This window comes from Mya arenaria, chromosome 16 (assembly GCF_026914265.1).
Source record: "Mya arenaria isolate MELC-2E11 chromosome 16, ASM2691426v1".
Lineage (NCBI taxonomy): Eukaryota > Metazoa > Mollusca > Bivalvia > Myida > Myidae > Mya > Mya arenaria.
This window is the reverse complement of record NC_069137.1, coordinates 34,991,909-35,018,080: the sequence shown is the minus strand read 5'-3', so window position 1 is coordinate 35,018,080 and position 26,172 is coordinate 34,991,909. Positions and strand designations below refer to the sequence as shown.

Below are 26,172 nucleotides of genomic sequence, written 5' to 3'. Positions count from 1 at the left end.
TGATTCACAGCCTCGGTTCAAAAAAGCCAGCCAAGCTCACTGAACGTAACCTTGTTTCAGCTTGCAAATTGCAACAAATCATTCCGATGGAAGGTCCAGATCGACCAGGTTGCATTAGACGGCTTCAAGTTCTCTCGACTACTGATGTCCAGTTGAATTGTAACAAGGTAGATACGAATATCATTACATATACACCGTCTCATACCTTAGTGAATTGGTCTCCATAAGGATTTTGAATACAACCTACCTTCTCAGGCAATGAAATTGCAAATAGGCAATTATACTTAATCATTAAGAATTTCAACTTTTGCGAGGGTTTAAAGGACCGCCTCCTGCCACTCCTTTGATGCACGTCAGATTTGCGTTGACAATGTTTCAGCAAAAACGGTTGTATTCTTAGTCGGTTAGATAACCTGAAGTAATATTTTAATGATTAAGAAGAGGTCGTTCGTTCCGCTCACTCCGCCAACTCTTAATCATTAAGATATTACTTTATGTCATCTAACTATTACTTAGCATTTAAGAGAACCTTCCTGAAGTGCAGGAACTCTAATAGGCATGCACTTCATTATACAATATCAAACCAAATGTTTTATTTTACATTTTTCTGCCATTTATCTATTAACATCGAATATACAATTTAGAATAACAGTGTATAGGTCAACCGGTCATTTTTACTGACAAATAACACTTTTTCAGCGTGGTCAAATGTCTCCTAGCCAAAAGAGATCGTGGTTGAAATTAAACTACGATACTGAAATCTCGTGCCGTGCGTATGTTTTTAAATGTTCAAAATTTGTCTTTAAATTCGTTGACTTTGATCTGCGTTGATCACATTTTGAGAATAAAACCAATAAACGATCAAATTATTAATTTTGAGCATATGCAGCTGATATTTCAGTCAATAGTGCGCTGTCTTTACACATCGAAATCGGCGTTAAAGGACCTATCATTATTCATATATATTGTTTGTCATGTAATCTGTACGTCTCGTCCATGTTATTTCATTAAACATTTGTAAATTACAAAATGCTAATTTGCCGATATATATGCAGATACAAATTGAGCTGAACATAATACATGTATACCTTATATATTGACACAGCTCTGATTGATCACGTGACTTATGGCCATTCCGCAAAGACAAACGTGTTTCTAGACAGGTTTGGTGACCTCTCTAGTAACTGTTTGAGGTCAAATCATTTAAGGTAAAGGTATTAGATCAACAAATATTGTTTTAATCAGCCTTATACAAAACATCGCGCTAAATTTGAGGCAATGTAACCATAAATAAATTTGGTAGATCTATCCTGTGAAAGACTATCGCTTGCTGATTGCTAATACACAAATGTTTAAGGGTTTTTTTCATTATTTTTTAACTGTAGTCGAACCTGAAATAACCTAATTAACCATCTTTTCAAGGCCAAAACGGTGGTTGTTATATTTTCATGATAACTTACATTTTTCCCTACAATTAAAACACTTTCAAATGATTCTCATATAATGCAGAGTGATTCGTATGTAAGTAATATTCGTATGTAAGTAATATTCGTATGTACGTAATATTCGTATGTAAGTAATATTCGTATGTAAGTAATATTCGTATGTACGTAATATTCGTATGTAAGTAATATTCGTATGTGAGTAATATTCGTATGTTAGTAATATTCGTATGCAAGTAATATTCGTATGTAAGTAGTATTCGTATGTAAGTAGTATTCGTATGTAAGTAATATTCGTATGTAAGTAGTATTCGTATGTAAGTAATATTCGTATGTACGTAATATTCGTATGTAAGTAATATTCGTATGTAAGTAATATTCGTATGTACGTAATATTCGTATGTAAGTAATATTCGTATGTAAGTAATATTCGTATGTACGTAATATTCGTATGTACGTAATATTCGTATGTACGTAATATTCGTATGTAAGTAATATTCGTATGTACGTTATATTCGTATGTACGTAATATTCGTATGTACGTAATATTCGTATGTACGTAATATTCGTATGTAAGTAATATTCGTATGTAAGTAATATTCGTATGTACGTTATATTCGTATGTACGTAGTATTCGTATGTAAGTAATATTCGTATGTAAGTAGTATTCGTCTGTAAGTGATATTCGTATGTAAGTAATATTCGTATGCAAGTAATATTAGTATGTGAGTAATATTCGTATGTAAGTAATATTCGTATGTAAGTAATATTCGTATGTAAGTAATATTCGTATGTAAGTAATATTCGTATGTAAGTAATATTCGTATGTAAGTAGTATTCGTATGTAAGTAATATTCGTATGTAAGTAATATTCGTATGTAAGTAATATTCGTATGTAAGTAATATTCGTATGTGAGTAATATTCGTATGTAAGTTGTATTCGTATGTAAGTAATATTCGTATGTAAGTAATATTCGTATGTAAGTAATATTCGTATGTACGTAATATTCGTATGTAAGTAATATTCGTATGTGAGTAATATTCGTATGTAAGTTGTATTCGTATGTACGTAATATTCGTATGTATGTAATATTCGTATAATATTCGTATGTAAGTAATATTCGTATGTAAGTAATATTCGTATGTAAGTAATATTCGTATAATTAATATTCGTATGTGTTTTGGTATCGGACACCTTTAGTGTAACTAATGAAATAATGACGCCCAATAAAGTGCATTATCGGCAGACATTCACTCCTTAGTTCTTAAGCTAGATTCTATCTATAATAATACCTTAAATGTCTGTTTAATAGCGATGTGCAATAAAATCCCCATTCTTCACGCTTATCAGATGGACCATGTACGATAGTTCCATATTGGATGTGTCCGCAAAGTCTTATTGTAACGTGATAATAGCCAATTAATAGCCAAACAATTATCCTATTTGGTTTAGGCGTATTAAATATTCATTTCTAGTTTTGTTTCATTCACATGACGGGACAAAATAGGAATTTCATCGAGTCTCGATCTGTAGACGGACTTTCTATTTCCATTTATCAACTGGTAAGTTTACGTCACTAAATTGCTAATAATGGTTTGAATTCTTAAAGACTTTGAACTATTATTGATTGGTGTTTTAACATTGATCATGCATGATGCGATCCATTCCAATCTTGTTAAGTAATGTAAACAATTTTACAACAGGAAGAAAGGGTCGTAAGCCAGGCGTCTATTTCGAAATTTAGTTCTTGCTCCACCATAGTTTGCTTCCTCTACCTTACAGGAAGTCAGAGCCAGTGGGTTTAACATGAATATCTCAGTGTAAATAATTTATTCTAGCCGAAATTTAAACATTCTTATTATGATATAAATTCGAATGATACCAGGTATAGTGATCATTGTTTTGATCAGATCACTATGCACATCAAGATTTCTCTAACAATCACGAGTCCCATTTAGCAGTATCAAGATAAGAACATTATTTAAGTTTTGATATATACGTGTAATATTCTCCTTATCAAGGTTTTAAGATTTTTAGAGGAGATTTAATTGCGATAAAGCGATATTATTTTTGTCTTAAATCAAGTCAATTGCTAAGCTCAAGTGACATTAAACGTATGTACAGAACTATTTTTTCAACAATTATCTAGGTAGAAGGTGATTTTTTTAAAACATTCCCTTGTTTTGATAGAATTGTAATTAAAACTTTGTTTACAGGTCTGTTTTCTCATTATTATTTTTTGTCAGGGCCTGCCACAGTGCAAAAGTGGGTGGGGAAGGCCGAAAAATGAAAATAGATCATGTTTTGTTTAGTTTTAAACAACAATCTTTTTCAGTAGTAAAACATGCATCAATTACGACTTGTTTTGGGGTAATTATGAAATGATCAAATTTTGCGAAAAAAAGATCAGATTTTGGAACAAAAACATTTGCAATTTTTGGGAAAGTCCTTCGACAAAATGACAATGTTTTTGTGGCAAAATGCCCTAGACTACCTAATCAAGAGTGTCTTGTGGGTTCTTGATGATATATTATCAAATAAGAAAGTTATTCAATAAAATAATGAAAACTAGTAGATTAAATTCATTTACAGGTTACAAAAATGCAAAAATCTTTCTTACAAAGGCATTTCCGGAGAATGTTTATGCTTTTGATTGGAAATCTGATAAAATCTTTTTTGTAAAATTTGCTCAACTTCTTAATACAGTTTCACATTATGCAACGGATATATGTATTATGCTTGTTAAATATTGTACATCAAAATTAGATATAAAATGATAAACTATCAAAAGTATTATCATTTTAATAAACAATTGTCTACTTTCACTTCGAACGTAAGTAAATTTAGCACTGGTTAATTGGTCACTTTAGCGTCACCATAAGTAGTTTGGCTAAATAAAACAAGAAACTAAGTGTGTTACACTGTTATTTTGAGAAAGTAGGACTTGCCTGGTTTCTGTTTCAAACATCAGAGAACATATCATTGATCTACAAATTAATTACTTTCGTTCCTTCAACCTCGATTTTTGCTCAAGTTCAATTTTCAAAAATATATATAAATAACCGAAATAAAGCTAAGTTGATTTCAATTTACGAATAAGATCGACTATTGAAATGGGAACCTGGGGTCCATTACATCAAGACTCCTAGGAACAATTTTGTACCTCGGAAGGGTTTAAAACAGTGCAATTCTTTTGTTGCAAATTCCTCCTAGGAGCAAAATAGCACCAGGATTCTTCATGAAATGACCCCCTAATGTTTGAAAACAATCCGACGAGAACTCAAGAATACTTAAAGCAAAACATCACCTGGCAGATTCATCTAAATTAATGAAGGACTATAACTCATCCAGTATTTTAAGAAGAACCTTGGCTATATTTATATATGTGCACATGTATACTAATGCTATTTAAAACGCGTGTACCAAGTTTCATGACCAAGAGTGACACAGAGACTAAGGTTATGACCATACATGTACATCTTTTTAATTAACATTTCAGATGTGAATTTTAGGAACAAGACAACTGCCATCCTAAGATTATTAATTCAAATTTGAAAATAACATAAACAAGATAGGTATGACATTTATTTCATATTTCAAATACAAACATATTACAATAAATCAATAAAGATAATGAAACTGTGACCTTACAAAATGAACTTTCTTTCTATTTATTCTCTGATGAAAAAAATTTGAACAAAACTATTTGAAAACAAATTACTTAAAATATTCAAATGAACCAATATGATGTGCATGGCTTATAAATGAAACAAAAACATGTATCACATCTGAAACATTGATTTTATGAGACTTGATCAAATCTTCCAAAAATGTTTTTTTCTTTGCAATAGGTCCACAATCATTCAAAGCACAATTACACTGCCTAGAAATCAATGTCTGTCAGCCTGTTATTCATAGCCCCTGGAATAAACAAAGAAGAGTCATATATATTTTTCTGTCTAATATTTAGTACAATATACATTTTTAACACATACAAGAAGGGTAATTTATCCCCTCAGTTAACTTAAACGATCAGTTTTACCCCAACGAAAAGCTGATTGATCTGTTTTAACCCAACAAAGCTGAATGTTTAATTTTCACCAATAAGTAAACCTATAAGTTTAGTTTCAACCCATTAGTGAAACAAAATGTTATAACCCATTATTACATGTATGTCCTTTTTTATAGTAATGTTTGAATACATTAATTTTATGTGAAGAAATCTTGATTTGAATGAAACAGTTATCATTTTTAACTTTTTCAGCCAATGAAATACTTAAAATCTATTTTATACTTACTTGATTAGATGTGCAATTTCCCAGTTGGGTTTTGAGGCACAGGGAGTTCTGATTTCCACGCCGTCTTTTGTGACGATCGCCACCTCATACTGAAAGCATAAAAAAAATGAAACTGAGACAAAAAGAAATGCCTGTGATTGTGAATAAAATGGCCAAGCCCTTGTTTGTACAGGCTGTCAGCCTTATTTACATATGAACATTTACTAAAATTTTTGCAGCAAAGTGAATGACAGCACTTGCTCAGGTTTTGTTCACTAAAAAAAGAGGTACTACTCAACAATTCATAAAGCCAGAGTTATTGGCCTTGCTGTGCATGTGTGCATTGTCTCTGGCAACATTTATACCAAGTTTCATTTAAACATCTTGAATGGTTTGAGAGATATGCCTTATTGGTTTAAAGTGATTGCTAATAAATGCCGAATAAAACATTGATGACGTCACCAAGGCCATGACTATACCTTACATTCTAGTGACTAATAATATTATTCAATTACATTGTATTAGTTTAAACATTATATATTTTACAAAGATTGTGAAGAAAGTTATAACTTATACTAAGTCACTCTCGTTGGCACAATGTTGCCAAGAGTGTGGTCTTGTGTTGTGGGAGTACCCGGAGAAAACCTACATGTTTGGCTTGGTGACCACTAGCCAAACTCAAGTGCGCCCAGGCTGGGAATCAAACCTGGGTCGCCTTGGTGAGAAACAAGTGAGCTAACCACTGCGCTAACCGGACAACCACTCTAATTACATTGTACTGAATATTAAATAGAATGTTCAACCAATGCTCACCTTGTTCAGAGATCGAGCATCCCGATAGTAGAGAACACGCAGGCAGTTGTCCACTATCTCAGCAGCCTGGGCGGACGTCATGTTAGGATTCTTCTCTACAGCCTCTCGCAACAACGGCTGAAATGGGATAATAGAGTTTAACATATCAGTTAAACTTATTCAATGACTGTGTCAGTAATACAGAACATGCAGGCACCTACTATTATTATAGTAGACTGGCCAGACGTCATATTTGGATTTATTTTAACGGCATGTCAAAACAACACCTATTATGGAAAATTAAAAAAATTATATTTATTTCATCAAAAGTGGTTCATAAAGTGAGAGTTCCTGTACAATAGAGTAATTATTACACTGTAACATATCTGAAAAATTGACAGTTTTGAGCTGAGGCTATGTTGGTGTTTTTTTCAAGGGCATTTCCAAACAGGGGATTAAATTAAACAATAATACTTAAATATGTTATTGTATATTATTCAGAAATTCAGCCACCATGTAGCAATAAATGCAAGGACAACAACCATCTTTTATCATGACCAGTTCATATGGGCTGTCATCATGTATTAGGGTATTTCTCAGCACATCTCTCAACATTAGCAAGGACTAAAATGTGATAATTATTCAATTTAGTTTAATGTATTCATATAATATATGACCAATGTAGTAATTAACTACATTAATACATCCATATACATAATACGACTACATCGTGGGCTAACATCCAGTAAGGATCATTTTTTCCCAGCATCTTGAGGATAACCCACAATCATAGAAATTAGATTTCCATAAAACTTGTTAATTGAGCAATCCAGTACATGCAATAAAATCTGAAACAAGAGATGATAATGTACTTGCCATCATGTACACTGTATATTATCAATATCATACATAATTTTGCAAGATATTTCATCTCAACTATGAATAAATGTAGGCTTATATTAAAAGTACTCTCTACTTCCACTCATTTGCCACATAATGTGCCACTTTGCTTACTTTAAGTATTCTTACTTAGACTAAAATGTTGATAAATGGTAAAAATTTACTATATATATATATATATATATGCTGAAACATTAACAATTAACAAATGAATAGTAAATAACGCGCTTCAACTTAACGTATGAGTAACAAACACACAGAAATGCCCATGTGAAGAGCCATAGTTCTCAGCTTTGTTTGCATTCTTTTATATTTTATGAATGTAATTCTACAATTTCTTAAAAAAATATAATTCACAACAATAGTGCGATGGAGAAAGGGACATACTGTAGTAATGTACTAGGGTTTTTAAAGGGACAGGGTGCTGAGGGAGAAAGGGACGTACTGTAGTAATGTACTAGGGTTTTTAAAGGGACTGGGCGCTGATGGAGAAAGGGACATACTGGTAATGTACTAGGGTTTTTAAAGGGACTGGGTGCTGAGGGAGAAAGGGACGTACTGTAGTAATGTACTAGGGTTTTTAAAGGGACTGGGTGCTGAGGGAGAAAGAGACTTACTGTAGTAATGTACTAGGGTTTTTAAAGGGACTGGGTGCTGATGGAGAAAGGGACGTACTGTAGTAATGTACTAGGGTTTTTAAAGGGACAGGGTGCTGAGGAAGAAAGGGACGTACTCTAGTAATGTACTAGGGTTTTTAAAGGGACAGGGTGCTGATGGAGAAAGGGACGTACTGTAGTAATGTACTAGGGTTTTTAAAGGGACAGGGTGCTGAGGGAGAAAGGGACGTACTGTAGTAATGTACTAGGGTTTTTAAAGGGACTGGGTGCTGATGGAGAAAGGGACGTACTGTAGTAATGTACTAGGGTTTTTAAAAGGACAGGGTGCTGAGGGAGAAAGGGACATACTGTAGAAATGTACTAGGGTTTTTAAAGGGACAGGGTGCTGATGGAGAAAGGGACGTACTGTAGTAATGTACTAGGGTTTTTAAAGGGACAGGGTGCTGAGGGAGAAAGGGACGTACTGTAGTAATGTACTAGGGTTTTTAAAGGGACAGGGTGCTGATGGAGAAAGGGACATACTGTAGTAATGTACTAGGGTTTTTAAAGGGACTGGGTGCTGATGGAGAAAGGGACGTACTGTAGTAATGTACTAGGGTTTTTAAAGGGACAGGGTGCTGAGGAAGAAAGGGACGTACTGTAGTAATGTACTAGGGTTTTTAAAGGGACAGGGTGCTGAGGGAGAAAGGGACGTACTGTAGTAATGTACTAGGGTTTTTAAAGGGACAGGGTGCTGAGGGAGAAAGGGACATACTGTAGTAATGTACTAGGGTTTTTAAAGGGACAGGGTGCTGAGGAAGAAAGGGACGTACTGTAGTAATGTACTAGGGTTTTTAAAGGGACAGGGTGCTGAGGGAGAAAGGGACATACTGTAGTAATGTACTAGGGTTTTTAAAGGGACTGGGTGCTGATGGAGAAAGGGACGTACTGTAGTAATGTACTAGGGTTTTTAAAGGGACAGGGTGCTGAGGGAGAAAGGGACATACTGTAGTAATGTACTAGGGTTTTTAAAGGGACTGGGTGCTGATGGAGAAAGGGACATACTGTAGTAATGTACTAGGGTTTTTAAAGGGACAGGGTGCTGAGGGAGAAAGGGACATACTGTAGTAATGTACTAGGGTTTTTAAAGGGACTGGGTGCTGAGGGAGAAAGGGACGTACTGTAGTAATGTACTAGGGTTTTTAAAGGGACAGGGTGCTGATGGAGAAAGAGACGTACTGTAGTAATGTACTAGGGTTTTTAAAGGGACTGGGTGCTGAGGGAGAAAGGGACGTACTGTAGTAATGTACTAGGGTTTTTAAAGGGACAGGGAGCTGAGGGAGAAAGGGACGTACTGTAGTAATGTACTAGGGTTTTTAAAGGGACAGGGTGCTGATGGAGAAAGGGACGTACTGTAGTAATGTACTAGGGTTTTTAAAGGGACAGGAAAGGGACTGGGTGCTGATGGAGAAAGGGACATACTGTAGTAATGTACTAGGGTTTTTAAAGGGACTGGGTGCTGATGGAGAAAGGGACATACTGTAGTAATGTACTAGGGTTTTTTAAGGGACAGGGTGCTGATGGAGAAAGGGACATACTGTAGTAATGTACTAGGGTTTTTAAAGGGACAGGGCGCTGATGGAGAAAGGGACGTACTGTAGTAATGTACTAGGGTTTTTAAAGGGACAGGGTGCTGATGGAGAAAGGGACGTACTGTAGTAATGTACTAGGGTTTTTAAAGGGACAGGGTGCTGATGGAGAAAGGGACGTACTGTAGTAATGTACTAGGGTTTTTAAAGGGACAGGGTGCTGAGGGAGAAAGGGACATACTGTAGTAATGTACTAGGGTTTTAAAAGGGACAGGGCGCTGATGGAGAAAGGGACGTACTGTAGTAATGTACTAGGGTTTTTAAAGGGACGAGGTGCTGATGGAGAAAGGGACATACTGTAGTAATGTACTAGGGTTTTAAAGGGACAGGGTGCTGAAGGGACATACTGTAGTAATGTACTAGGGTTTTTAAAGGGACAGGGTGCTGAGGGAGAAAGGGACATACTGTAGTAATGTACTAGGGTTTTTAAAGGGACAGGGTGCTGATGGAGAAAGGGACGTACTGTAGTAATGTACTAGGGTTTTTAAAGGGACAGGGTGCTGAGGGAGAAAGGGACATACTGTAGTAATGTACTAGGGTTTTTAAAGGGACAGGGTGCTGAGGGAGAAAGGGACATACTGTAGTAATGTACTAGGGTTTTAAAGGGACAGGGTGCTGAGGGAGAAAGGGACATACTGTAGTAATGTACTAGGGTTTTTAAAGGGACAGGGTGCTGATGGAGAAAGGGACATACTGTAGTAATGTACTAGGGTTTTTAAAGGGACAGGGTGCTGAGGGAGAAAGGGACATACTGTAGTAATGTACTAGGGTTTTTAAAGGGACAGGGTGCTGAGGGAGAAAGGGACATACTGTAGAAATGTACTAGGGTTTTTAAAGGGACAGGGTGCTGAGGGAGAAAGGGACATACTGTAGTAATGTACTAGGGTTTTTAAAGGGACAGGGTGCTGAGGGAGAAAGGGACATACTGTAGTAATGTACTAGGGTTTTTAAAGGGACAGGGTGCTGAGGGAGAAGGGGACATACTGTAGTAATGTACTAGGGTTTTTAAAGGGACAGGGTGCTGAGGGAGAAAGGGACGTACTGTAGTAATGTACTAGGGTTTTTAAAGGGACAGGGTGCTGAGGAAGAAAGGGACGTACTGTAGTAATGTACTAGGGTTTTTAAAGGGACAGGGTGCTGATGGAAAAAGGGACATACTGTAGTAATGTACTAGGGTTTTTTAAGGGACAGGGTGCTGAGGGAGAAAGGGACATACTGTAGTAATGTACTAGGGTTTTTAAAGGGACAGGGTGCTGAGGAAGAAAGGGACGTACTGTAGTAATGTACTAGGGTTTTTAAAGGGACAGGGTGCTGATGGAGAAAGGGACATACTGTAGTAATGTACTAGGGTTTTTAAAGGGACTGGGTGCTGATGGAGAAAAGAGCACATTGTATCGAGCAGTGAATAATTAAAGCATTATGAATTTCATAGAAAATGTTAGAAAGTATGCATATTTGAAGAAATACAAGGTTTCTACTACTAAATAATTATGTAAAATTTGTTTGAATTCATAATCAAATTTCAAGCTTTAGAAAAAAAGAAGAGATATTTGATTATATTAAGCATTTAATTATTAAAAGGCTGGAGGGTATACATTCTGAGCTCCTTGAGGGCAGAAGCGTGCTTCCAAAAAAGGACAGAGTGCAGCACCCTTCCATATCTCTCAAGCTAAAACCCTAGTGTGCATAATGTTATTGTCTCTGGAAACATGTGTACCAAGTTTCCTTTGAATATCCTGACCTTTGGGGAAAATGATAATATTTTTACTTTGACAATGACACCAAGACTATCACAATTCCAATATGTTTTTCTTCGACCAGACAAGCTAGTACCAGTTTAATAAACCCAAACACAAACACATCCGCCGACTGTGTCTTAAATTTCTGTCAATCTGTGGTATAAGGTTTTGTTTTCAAGGGTATTTCAAAACCTTTAACACAGGCTTAAAAGCATATCCTGTTAAATGTTAAAGCAATGTTTCAAAACCGAAATAATTACAGTATTCCCTTACATTAAACAAAAAATAAAAATCAATTTAAGTCAATGTTAAGTTGTTGTTGTTTTTTTGTTAAAGATACTCTACAAAACTGTAATCTTGTAATTTTAATACAATGCCATTACTTCTAGGAAACTATACTGCTATTTGACTTAAGTATTTTTTAAGTATTGGCGAAAATCCCTTCAAAAACCAAGACAAAAGATGATGTTTAAAAACCACAAATTACACAGAAAAGCCGCTATTTCTTGTTTAAATAAATTGATAAAAACATGGTACCAGTAGATACATGATATCATTTCTTAAGAGAACTTAGTTGTTGCAGTAATTAAAGTTATTACTTCCAATCATCCAAAAACAATAATCTATAAAACAGATTCAAATACAGACATTCGATACATCGCACTTCTGAACTAACTTTTAAAGAGAACAATCATTTCTTTCATTGCACAAATGACATTCTTCAATAATAGAGAAACCTGAAGCACTTAATCGTTGTTGGCCTTTCAGACATCTGCTCACATGTATTTTATAACCAGAGATGGCAACAGCTCTTCCTTGTAAAAAAACAACTTACTGGCTTAAACATTTCAATACAACTGATATTTATAAATGACTTGTGTTAGAGTTGAGTTGATAAGTGGTATCAATTATCCTGTGTGTTCGCCAGTGCAATATAGGCCCAGTATCTTTAGTGAAATAAATCAATGTTCTCATGTGTTGACCATGTGTAAAACAAGCCCTCTATTCTGTAACTTTAGTTGAGGCCCACGTTGTATGGACTGTTCATCATACCTTTTTACCTGTGCAATATAATATAACTGTTTGCTAAGTTAATAAACTCAGCATAGAGATTTAAGTTTTGAAACATTAAAAGGACTTTTGTGCTGCCTATAAGGACCAAGTGAATTTTGAATCAAGTGTGACACCATGGCCTGTTTATCGGTTAATCGGTCGAAGAAAAACTGTCCACTGCTGTCTTGTTTATTTTTAAGGTGGCTGATAACCCAACAGAGCATCACCACATGTACAATTTGTGTTCACCTGTGTGATATTAGTTTGGTAATCTGTTGCTACAGTGTGAGCTCAATGTGAGTGTGAGCTCAAGAAGTGATCAAAATTATTTATCTCGTGTGTTCACCTGCGCAATATAAGCCCCATAACCTGTAGCTATACAGGGGGCCTGATATGTGGTGTAAATTATTTATCTCTCGTGTTCACCTGCGCAATATAAGCCCCATAACCTGTAGCTATACAGGGGGCCTGATATGTGGTATAAATTATTTATCTTATGTGTTAGCATGAGGGATATAAGCCCTGTAAGGGGGGCCTGATATGTGGTATAAATTATTTATCTCTCGTGTTCACCTAGACAATATAGGGTAAGCCCAGTAAACTACAGCTATAGTGGGGGCCTGATATGTGGTATAAATTATTTATCTCTCGTGTTCACCTGTGCAATATAAGCCCCATAACCTGTAGCTATACAGGGGGCCTGATATAAATTATTTATCTTACGTGTTAGCATGAGGGATATAAGCCCTGTAGGGGGGGGGCTGATATGTGGTATAAATTATTTATCTTATGTGTTAGCACGAGGGATAAAAGCCCTGTAAGGGGGGCCTGATATGTGGTATAAATTATTTATCTCATGTGTTCACCTGCGCAATATACGGTAAGCCCGGTAAACAATAGCTATAGTGGGGGGCCCGGTATGCGGTATAAAATATCTATCTCATGTGTTCACCTGCACAATATAAGCCCTGTAACCTGTAGCTATACAAGGGGCTGATATGTGGTATAAAATATTTAACATGTGTTTACCTGTGCAATATAAGCCCATTTCCTGTAGCTAGAGTGGGGGCCGGATATGTGATATAAAATATTTATCACATGTGTTTACCTGTGCAATATAAGCCCGTTTCCTGTAGCTAGAGTGGGGGCCGGATATGTGATATAAAATATTTATCACATGTGTTTACCTGTGCGATATAAGCCCCGTATCCTGTAGCTATTGTGGGGGCCTGATATGCCACGCCAATCTTGTCCACATATCCAAGGAACCTGGAACAAGCATAAATACCATCTATGATACATGACCAAACCTTAATAAAGATTTATAGATATAAGTATTTTCATGTGATTGGTAAACATTTGGCATTTATTTCCATAGTAATGTTATATAAAGACTTGATTTAGACATACAAATAAGCTTTTTACAACAGTTTCCATTGAAATCTCAATGAGATTCTGACACCCTAATGAACAAATGTGTAAGCATTCAGACACTTTGGTGTACAGCACCACAAACTCTTCTCAAAGCTTATTTCTCAGACAAACAAGAGCCGTCGTAAGACAGCGCGCTCGACTACGCCGCTTTGACTTAGAAGTGAATACAATAACGATGTAATATTACCAAGTTTGGTCTCTTTATGTCAAACCTAACTAAAATTATTCGATACATAAGGCAGGGTTCGAATTTGAGCAGCACTCAAAATTTTGCGAGTGCTTTTTGAGGCAACTCGCAAAATGAAAAATCAACTTGCAATTTTATTATTTGCTTTATTCCCTTATAATATTGTCTAATTAAAGTAGAAACTAAAAATACACCCAAGACATATTATAAATATTAAAAAGTATCAATCTTGAGTGACTCGACTACTAGAACTTAAAGATGGCATATTTTTTTTGGGAGGGGGGGGGGGGGGTACGGAAAGACTCAGATGCTGGCTACTTTTTGATAACAAAGCTGTCCAATAATTTGACATTGTTCACTCTGTATATTTACCCTCGCCATCGGGTTATACCCATTCGGCAAGCACGCTTCAGATTTCATTAAGTCTATAAGTATTAAAAAAGAAAGATTCGAGATAAAACTCGGCCTTTTCTGTATTTGTTCTATTTTTAAAAACTTGCTAGAGCGTAACTCCGTACTGTCTTCTTTACACTGGTAGTGTAATCATACCACTTACAGGCTGTTTACACTCGACTACATAGCGGAGTTAAGTTCATGTTTATTTAACTTTCTTTTTAACATTTTGTGGTCTAGAAAAAGCCACTCGCAGAATTTTGCGAGCTTGAATAAAAGTCACTCGCAATTTGCAAATGTCGCTCGCATTTTGCCAGTATGCGAGTCTAAATTCGAACCCTGATAAGGTGACTTTGATGCTGCCCTCCTTCCAGCCCACCCGAACAATGACGCAAGTCATTCAAATAACTTGATTTCCCATTATGAAAATGTGGTTAAGAATATACAAATATGTCTTTCAAAAGAAATTTAAAAAAAAATATAAAAAAAATCAAGGGCCATAATTTGTATTTAGGGTTAAAATGAAGTTATGTTTCTTGTTGTATGATGGTCGTAAATAATAATTTTGAATTTTATTAAGTGCATTGAATGAACGGTATAGAAGTTTTTTTTATTAAAATCCCAACTTGCCCTTAACTTTTACTTGCCTAAAGTCAATCAGGGGCCATAACTTGTATTAAGGATATGGAGTTATGTAACCCCTCATTGGGTGATGGTCCTGGACAATTGTGAGAAGTATTAAGTCAATTGAATGAAGGGTATAGAAGTTATTAATAAATATCCCAACCTGCCCTAAAACTTTAACCCAAGTTCCATAGTTAATCAGAGGCCATAATTTTTATGAATGATAATATGGAGTTATCTAACCTCATTATGTGATGGCGCTGAACAACTGTGTGAAGTATTAAGTCAATTGAATGAATGGTATTAGAGTTTTAAGTGAAAATCCCAATTTGCCCTAAAACTTTAACCTGCCCTAAAACTTTAACCTAAGTCAATCAGGGGCCATAACTTGTATAAAGGATAATATGGAGTTATGTAACCTCATTGTGTGATGGTCCTGAACAACTGTGTGAAGTATTAAGTCAATTGAACAAAGGGTATAGAAGTTATTAATAAATATCCCAACCTGCCCTAAAACTTTAACCTAAGTTCCATAGTCAATCAGGGGCCATAATCTGTGTAAAGAATAATATGGAGTTATCTAACCTCATCATGTGATGGCCCTGAACAATTGTGTGAAGTATTAAGTGAATTGAATGAAGGGTATTGGATTTATAAGTGAAAATCCCAACTTGCCGACACGGACACCGGGGCGAGTAGTATAGCCCACCTATTCTTCGAATAGTCGAGCTAAAAAGGGGCATAACCAGCACAACTCACCAATTATAAACACAGAATTGTGGGCCTTGCTACACACATGCATATTGTCTCTGGCAACATTTGTACAAAATTTCATTTGAATATCTTGAAAGGTTATTGTTTATGCATGCTGCCAGCCGCAGACATTGAAAATGACACCAAGGCTATCACAATACCTCATCTTTTCTTTGTAATAAAAAACTGAATTTACAATGTATCATACAGTAAAACCACAATTAAGTATGAATGAAATTTTCATTTACCCTTGACCATTGTCCCAGCCAGCGACAACGTAAGTGTTCCACAACGGGTTGATATTCGATCGTCTGTTGTACATGACACGAGTCAGCCATGAGAATAGACTGCTTGGTGTATAACCAAAGCCATCGTTGAGGCATTCTTCTTCAATTCTGAAGGACAAAAAATTGTTCTATAATAGGTTCACATGCGTACCATGGGATTATATTGGACATCCAGTTGTACACAAGACAAGTAAAGACATGCGAAAACACTTTCACACATATTTCGTTTTTTACAAAATATCAGTGTGTATCACTTGACAAGGGTCAAAATATATGAATGAAATAATCAAGGATTGAATGTTTTAGGATTAAGGTTTATCATTTTAATGAAAACATTTCGTCAGGGCATGACTAGGAATTTTCATACACAGATGGTTAGCGATTCTGAATAATTTATTAATCATTTATATCAAGCATAGCCAAAGTTTAATCAAATCCAACTACAGTCGAAACCTGTTGACTCGATATCCCTTGGCTGGATTTCATCATTGGCTCAAACTTGATGTAAAGAACCATTTTTTTTCTCTATAATGTAAGCATTCCCACTTGGCTTGATATTCATTAGGCTTGAAGTATTTTGGCCCGTCCCTGGGAGTTCGAGCCAACTGGGTTCACCTGTACTTACACTCTTTGTTCGATAATTTCTGTGAGGAACTGGTAGTCAGCGTAATCCCCGCTAGCTCCCACCACTGTCGTGTCATTCACCTGGAAGATATACTCAAATACTTCATCCTGGTCTTCAATAATTGATTACTTCATTTTTTGAAAATATTAGCACCAGCACAAATGACTGCAGATTGAAGTAGAACAAGGAAATAAAAAATAAAGCAAACCTTTTTTACAAACTAAATGAGAAAAAATGAACTTTAAAATTATGCTGCACTCTCGCAGATTGACAGTTCTGACATTTTGTTTTTGTTATTGTCTCAGAGTCAGCTGATTTTGGTATCAATGCATTCAATTCAGTCATATCCATGTTAGATAACACACAATAGAACAGATCTCAATTTTTTGGAAAACAGTTTTAACTGGCGAAAATTTCATCTCTTAAAGCTTTAGTGACGCTTTTAGCTGTAAAACAACAATTTTGGAACGTAGATATGAAAATCTGCGAGATGATCTTTTGTTAGCAGTCTTTTATCATTGCTTTCAGACATCAACGTGAAAAATGCCTCATTCCACGACAAAAAAATAGAACGATGTCAAGACAGTCAATCTGTGAAAGTGCAGCTTTAAATATTATGTTGTAATAAAAAAAAATCAACTTGAACACATTAAAAATATTCAAAAACAGCAAATAATTGTGCAAAGATACATGTACTTTAAAATGACTCATCATCGCTTATTATTCAGAGATGAAATTCATCAATTCATTTACTACAATTTATGAGGCATTTCCTATAACATAAAAACAAAAACGTTTTCAAGCCAGATTTATTGCATTACTTCTTAGCTCTGAAGTTTGAACAATCCTAACTTTGTACAATTCAAATTATGAGCAAGCGCAGCAAACAGTTTACCAGGGCAGGGCTTGCAACAGTGTGTGTATACCACGTGATAAATTGCGTCATAGATGCTAGGTCAGAAGGCAATATTTTGCTTTGAATGAAGACTTGATACTCCAAAATAACTTAATACTATTTCTTCACCATTTTTAATGAAACATAGCGCAGTCTACGCCACTTACAGTGCCCCATCTTCAATCTTTTACCAGAGTTTGATTGAGAGTTTAGTTTCTTAAAACACTTCGACAAACCATTTCACAAAAATGCCGCCTCATGGAGCACTGTCAAAATTATTTTGAAAACAGGATTATTTTTGAGAAAAAAATCACCTTATCAAACTCTGTTAAGAAAACAAAGATGGGGCTCTTTAACGCATAGACGGCCCTTTTTTTAATTCAAAATGGTAAAGAAAAATGATAGTTGACTTTGATTTAAGTCTTTATTCGAAGCAAAATATTGCCTTCCGAAGTAGCATTTATGACGTAATTTATCATGTGGTATACTCACACTGTGCAATCTTGTTCTTAATTAAACAACTGCCTCAAGCACTACCATACCTTGAGAATTCTTGACAGGTCCCTAAATCGTGCCATGGAGCCATATGAGCCCAATTTGTCTGCAGCGATGACAACGCCATCATTGAATCGGAGTCCTAGAACAGACGTACCAGTCACAGATGGGTACCTGGAAATATATAATGCTGCATCCATGACAAAATATCAAGCTTGAAAGGAATTGAAACACTTAAGAAAAAATAAACTGAAAACAAGAGCTGTCACAGTATGTGACAAATGCCCCCGAATGTAACGTTGACCTATGAACAAGGTCAGTAAATAATTATGTCCATGATCAGGGTTACCCCTGGGTTCTAAAAAGTTGTCGCCACTTTTTCGTGGGGGGTTAGGCGGGCCCCCTTGAAGCTCATGGGGTTTAAGCATTTTAATAACCTTAAATCGCATTTAATTATCTCATTGTCGTGCAGAACATAATATAATATTGTTGTACATGAAGCACAAGATATTAGCAAATTGTTATTCTATTGACAAAATATATGGACAAGTATATAAATAAATAAATAAAAAAAATGAAAATAATGCAAAAAATGTGACATATACATCAATATGTTGATTTCAGTCTAATGCCTGCATACAATAGTGTCATAGAATTAAAGTATTCAATTATGAAATAATGCAGACATCGCGAAAACCGTTGGTCCAACGGTCCTGACCAGTAAATTTTGCCTCGGTCCGACTAAATTTGTGATGGGGTCGTTCCGTCTGACCGACAGTTTTCACGGCCAGGTATAAAAAATAATGAAGATTTAATCTTTATCAATTATCAAACACCGCTCAAAGTAAGAATTTTTTTGTTTAACAGAAAATCGTGTTTTTATCAATGATTTTGACAACCATTTGTTTACAAATCCGATGTCGTTTTCCGGTAGTGTAGATGTCGGAATGGGTACCGCCAAAGTCAAACACCATGCAGCATTTGCCTCCCTTTGCAATACATTACCAAATAATGTTTACTACTGTGTATATATTATCGCGCGATGTTTTGGAAGGCTAAAATGATAAACTTTTGTCATGAACATTGGAATGATTTAAATGATAGTTCCAAATGTTCCAAACAATAATATAATCCTTTGGAACATGTTATTCGATTACGAAACCGGTACTGGTACGGTCCGAAAAATACACATTGCCAACAAATCGACAAATCAGAATTTGCATTACAATTAAGTGCGAGTGTCAAAAAATGGCTACCTTAAAATTATATATTCCGAGCAAAACCTTGCAAATTAAGCTCTGTGAATTGTTATTTGTGTTCAAGTTTAACTGGTTAATATCTTAATACATTTTGATTTCTTGTAAATGTAAATTTAGCAACAAAGGCTTTGAAAAAGCAAGTTTTCAAACAAACATAGTCGGACCGGCAAATTTTCTTTCGGACCGACAAAATATCAGAGGCTGTCAGTCCAAATGAACGAATTTTGAATGATCATCAGTGAAAACAGATTAAAGAAACCAAACAAATATTTACATAAAAAGTTTATTTCCCTAAGCAATTGTGTTAATTAGATGTAATTGTGGCCGGTAATTATCATATAAGAAATAAACATTATACTGATAACCTTTAATTGACAATAATTAAAGTGTGAAAACCCATCTTGATGGCGCACTTTCACTAAACCATTAAACTGAAACAGATGTAACAGAAAACAAACAAATATGACATTTTTTCCAAAGTCTATTTCAGAAAAAAATCAAGCACCTATAAGAACATGTAAGTATTCACATTCACAAATATACAAAAGTTGTATGTAAAATCATTGTCCATAATGTCCTCAAATATATTTGGTATGTTAAAAAGTTCAAACAAACTGAGTAAAAGTATACTTCCTTGTCGGTATTGCCCCGAAATATGGTACATTATAAAGTTAAAACAAACTGTTAATCAAATTATAAATCACTGTCCGCAGATAAGGTATGTAATAAAGTTAAAACAAACTGTGAGTAAAATTATATATCATGGTCCAGAAAAGTCCCGAAATATGGTCCATAATGTCCCAAAATCTGGTCCGTTATGTCTGGTCTGTAATGTCCATGGTCCATAATGTCCCAAAATCTGGTCCGTTATGTCTGGTCTGTAATGTCCATGGTCCATAATGTCCCAAAATCTGGTCCGTTATGTCTGGTCTGTAATCTCCATGGTCCATAATGTCCCAAAATCTGGTCCGTTATGTCTGGTCTGTAATGTCCATGGTCCATAATGTCCCAAAATCTGGTCTGTTATGTCTGGTCTGTAATGTCCATGGTCCATAATGTCCATGACCCATTTTGATAACATTTGCCTGTTTTCAAAATATTTTAAGGAATTATATGGAATTTTAAATGGTCTTAACCCAATGAATGCTGAACACTAGCATAACACTCAAACAACCGAAGTAACTGGGCGGTAAGTCATGACCCATATTCACTACACTCCTCCTATTAATCTTTTAGTCCAATCCATGCACTCTTGCCTTTCACTTTGTCTTTGGACCAGTATACTAAATCTTTGTGGGGGAACGTCCATCAACTTCAGGGCCACCCGCTTCCAAGTCAAATAGCCCCCAAGTCAAATAGCCACCATTTTGGTCAAATAGCCCCCACTTACATTTTAAAATTGGTTATTTTATTCCAAATCATTTTTAAACCTTTATTTTTACAAAATGAAATGCAATTAACATTATTTGTATATTAATAAATCTGACAATTTTACCAATTAAAAATATCAAACGTTTTAAAATATTACTTATAAATAATATATTAATACATCAAATCTACATTTTAAATGCCATAATTTTTTTATGTTTTTCTTTATTTTAATATTGATTACGCATCAAAATTAAGTTACAACAAGAAATTATATAATTTAACTTTTTTTTTAATTTTGAAATAATTTACATATTATTCACATCTATGAATCAAAGTTTCCTCTTCAGACAAACAGAATGTACATAATCTATCATTAACAATATTCATTTTGAACAAAAGTGAGTTTAGCTAAAATCCTATGTATAATTCTTAAGACCTGCACCATAACTACAAAAATTTCCATCAGCATACTAGGATTCAAAACCAATTGGTTGATATAAATGGCATTTTTCAAGATACTACCAACTGCATGAAAAGTACTTTATTAACCGCACAATCAAGGACTGCCATTTTCGTCCTTGGAGTACCTAAATATGGAACAGTTTTATTTCGTTTTTTTATGTATTCTTTAAAAATTATTGCACCATGTTCTTTTAAAGTAAATTAATAATTTATGTTATTTCCAGTATGTTTTTTTTTGTCATTTTTGTGAGTAAAATTTGATGATTTCAGTAAAATACAGGCTGTACCAGTATGGTGTGATTGTGGCAAACATGAAGTCTTTCCCGCTTGTGCCATGTTTTGACATTTGAACATGAAAAACTTTAAATGATAGCAGTATTTGAAATACTTACCGGAGAATTGTGTTCTTTGGAACTTGTTTATATCTAAGGCAAGCGTCTGTATTGACTAAACTCGTAAATGAACTGATCTTGATCGAAAAAAACAAAAAAACTTTTATAATGGGTGTTCCATAATTAGGTACTGTTCCGATTTAGGTACTAACCCAGTATGTATCTCTTGTAATACTAAATACCAATCCATAGATCTTTTTTCTGATTTACATCCTGGAAAACAATGTTCCATTTAGCCGGACAGGTTGGAATATCCTTATTTTTTATCAGTTCATTATAAACTTTTTTACTTCCTTTGGTTTCAAGCAGAATATCCTAATTTGAACATTTAAATTTGAAGTCAGTTATTAAGCTAAGTGTGAACCAACTTTAATATTGTGCAAACTAAATTATAAGAAGTCAGTTATTAAGCTAAGTGTGAACCAACTTTAATATTGTGCAAACTAAATTATTTGAAGTCAGTAATATTAAGCTAAGTGTTAACCCACTTTAATCTTTCTTCAAAGGATTATTGCACAATGTGATAATTTAGATGCCCTATCTTCTCTAATTAATAAGTCTTTAATATGTGCAAATTATTTCTTATATTTAAAACATTTTAATTATCAACAAATGTTATTGTTTGATTAGCAATTATGTAAATGCAATATATCTTTAAAATATTACAACTTACCTTCAAATATAAATACAAATATTATAACTTACCTTCAAATATACATTCAAATATCTTAAAATATTACAACTTACATTCAAATATCTTAAAAATATTACAGCTTACCTTCAAATATAATTTCAAGTAAAAATCGGAGTGGGGGCTATTTGACCAAAATGGGGGCTATTTGACCAAAATGGGGGCGTTTTGACCATTTTTTTCCACAGGGGGCTATTTGACCAAAAGTGTGGGGGCTATTTGACCAAAATGGGGGCTATTTGACTTGGGAGCTATTTGACCAGGTTCCGGCTACCCTACATGACTGCCTAAACACTCGCAAGTGGTCTACTAAGTGAGTTAATCAGCTTCAGAATGTTGCTTGTTGTTCAAAATATTGCCCGATTGGGATAGTTTCACCAGCTGCCAGCTGTATTGTAACGTTTCTTCCCTAGCTAGCTCGTACATGCTACCTTAAATTAAACTACAAACCTATTCTCAGACTACATTTTCCCAAAAATCAAGTAAGAAATTAGTAATATTTACACATGATTAACAATGACTGCTCACAAAACCAATGATTGGAGAAATAATTATTATGGTTCAAGAATCAATGTTTAATTATGCCAAAACCAAAAACGCACAAACAGAAACTCTACAACACCTATGCTATAACTTCAAACAGGACCAGCATACAAAACACTTATAAACCAATCACAATATATCAGCAAAAGCTGCAGTCCTAAGTGTATAGCTTTTACGGGGAATCAAACCATTGGCCCTGTTCCGTTTGTATAGCAATGATCCAGGCTTACTAAGAGGCCAAAAAGAAACCCCACGGATGTCCGAACCTAGAAACTAGAAGCTGTAGCGCAATGCTTCACTTTAATTCTCCTAGCCTCCAATAGTTCAGAACCTGCCCTCAACAGTACAAAAAGATACTTTAAGGCTTCCTATATATTAACATGATGTTCTAACATTGGCGATGAGACATGAACTAACTATTTCTATGCCTTTCGCTTCTTATATACCCTAACATCATGTGACCAAAATGGAATGGTCCATTTTAACAAACCCTATGGGCGAAACCATTATATATAACTAACGTTACTGAGTAGGGGTGTCATGTTTATCAAACTTACGATAAAGAAGAAAACTATTAAGAATACAACTTACTTCGTATTAATTAATCATTTACTAGCTAAATTTAGACATTTAATACTAAAACCATAACATTAGTATTAAATATATGAAATCATTATAAAGAAGTCATAGCGATAAAGCAAAAATCAAATACTAAATATAAAATTCACTAAAACAGAAATGATTATTTTCCGGGCTGCGGACTACATGAACATTACAGTATGAACAGGGCCAATGTTCAGCTTAAAAATCCACATAGTGACCGACTTCCGGGAGCATGCTCCGGTAAAGTATGAATTGGCTTCCTGCAAATTTCATCTTTTTCCAAACTGAATAACAGAATTACCAAAACTATCCAAAACAAATATCATGTCGCGAAAAAATGTGAAAAATGCACTGTCATTTCATAAGAATTTATTTTCTTGAAACAGGAGAAATCGACAATATGCTTACAGTGTTCTTTTAACTGGCTCTTTATTTCCAGCAATTTTTCCACCGGGAAAATTATACAAGGATCCTGGCTGAGGCCCATTCCTCCAAAATTCTGCCGGTGAAAGTGAGTTCATTTTGACCGGAAGTTGACTTGTTTCCATTAGCGGCCAAAGCCAACTATTTATGTAGGAAGGTTAGAGAACACTAAAATACCCGAGCAGTGACCTCCCCTACCAATGTTTTCAGTGATATTTCGTATCTTTGGAAATTTAATTGTCTGAATCGGGGAGTTGATCCCACTCTGAATGTAAAACATAAGAACATTATTTATTTATAATTTAAAGTGTTTAGTTGATAGTGTTAATTCGATAATGTTGGATTTATAGATACCGTTATCAAGTACTGTAGATGCATTGAATAACGAGTATTTGACAACTGCTGGGAGGAGCGGGGTGTACATACATATACGCAGAGGGTGTAGGCAGCATGTGATTCTCGACTGTCGGGATTTAGATAGACCTTTAAGGACCACATCCTGGGATACTGCCCGGTTGTTTTCTAACAAGATATGTTTTATACCTGAGGCATCCACTGTCGGCAGCAAGTATGGATATTGACAAGAAAGCATCCCTTCCGCAGGGTGTGATATAGACAACAATTTTTTAGTGTATAAATTCTGACGCCAACAAGCCTGCGTCGATAAACCGTACTCAAAATAAATTTCACATCGCATTAACAAGATCACTAGCGATCTTAAAGGAAACCAGCCCCACACGACTTAAATTGCCTAAGTGATCATTAAGTATCGATATGGCAGCAACAAAAATGCTTGACCAGAATGCATAATTTAAGAATGAGTTTTTTCTCTGAAATTCAAATTCATTTTAAGTAAAGTAACGGGGTAAAGTACAGCAAGGATACCCAGCATTAGCAGGGAAAAGGGTATTACAAAACGCTCAAACTGCACCATTTCTGGGCTTTCTGTAGTGTGTGTTGGTGAGAACTAGCCGCCCGATTAAATCACTTAGTAGACCTCATGCTAGTGTTCGGGCAAGGTTCAGTTTACTCGTGTCCAAAGACAAAAGTTGTAGTGTGTGTGGGCTAGAAGAACCAGCCGCACGGTTAGCTCAGTTGGTTAGAGCTCCGTGCTAGTGTTCCGGCGCTCTTGGGTTCGATCCCAACAACGGCGCACTTTTCCTCCAAGGTTTGCTTTAAAGCTGCACTCTCACAGATATACGGTTTCACAACTTTTTTTATTTTTTGTCTTGGAAGAGCATTTTTTTGCGTAAATATCTGCAAACCAATGATAAAAGATTGCTGACAAAATATCAGAGCACAGATTTGCATATTTAGTTCGAATATTAATGTTTTATGGCTTAAACCGTTACTAACGGTTTAAGAAAAATGTATAAAACATGAATTTTTGAACTTAAATATAAAAATCTGCGATCTAATTTTTTGTCAGCAGTCTTATATCACTGGTTTTCATGGATTTTCACAAAAATTGGCTTGTTCCAAGACAAAAAAAAATGTCAAAACGTCTATCTGTGAGAATGAAGCTTTAAAATAAAAGGCAAGAGTGCCAGGACTGGCCTAAAAGATTAATAGTGAATATGGGTTCAGACCATCCTCATCCGTATAAATTTCTGTTCCGAGGGTGGGCGTATATCGAAAGGTTGCGACCCTGAGTTACACACCCTTTAACGTCAAAATCCTGCACCCGCCCCTGCCCAGGGCCATGTGCATGTATCTCGTCGAAAAAAAAATGCACTGATAGGCTATAAACCACGAGAATAATTACCAACATAAAACAAATTTTGTATTATATGCATATAAAAAATATGAGCGGAGCGTCGGACAATTATAATTACAATTATAAATAAAATCTTAAAACGCGTTCAACTTTACAGCAGTTTGGCAGTGGGGATTTTCGAAACTTAATAAATGCTTAGAAATTATGCAACCATGTCAAAAAATCAAAGTAACTAAACTTATATCAACTGTTTAAGTGTAATAATAATATAATTACTTATAATGTTGATACTACGTTATAATTCACAAATAGTTCCACGACATTCATCAAATTTATTGCAAAACTCGAGCACATATTTAACACACATTATAACACAAAAATAATAATATTTTATTTTAAATAATAATAATAAACGTCGATCTACATGTACAGCAGCACAAAAGTATGAAAAGACAAAATCACAATGCATTTCTTACATTGTCTCAAACAAACCCTGTCTCTTAATTTCAAAACATTCTTTACTCCATTCCCCAATTCAGTCCGCTTTCCTTTTCTTCTTCTTCTTCTTG

General features: G+C 35.0%; 1 protein-coding gene across 1 annotated transcript; it reads right to left on the bottom strand.

Annotated features, from left to right (window-relative positions):
• Positions 1-5,015: 5,015 nt before the first annotated feature.
• LOC128222156 (proteasome subunit beta type-4-like) lies at positions 5,016-24,021 on the bottom strand. The gene is made up of 8 exons (XM_052931034.1): positions 23,872-24,021; positions 18,190-18,316; positions 16,753-16,832; positions 16,089-16,235; positions 13,637-13,718; positions 6,534-6,650; positions 5,742-5,830; positions 5,016-5,364 (listed from the first exon to the last, which is right to left on the bottom strand). The coding sequence occupies exons 1-8, from the start codon at positions 24,009-24,011 to the stop codon at positions 5,352-5,354; spliced, it is 795 nt and encodes a 264-aa protein (XP_052786994.1). The 5' UTR covers positions 24,012-24,021; the 3' UTR covers positions 5,016-5,351.
• Positions 24,022-26,172: the final 2,151 nt, after the last annotated feature.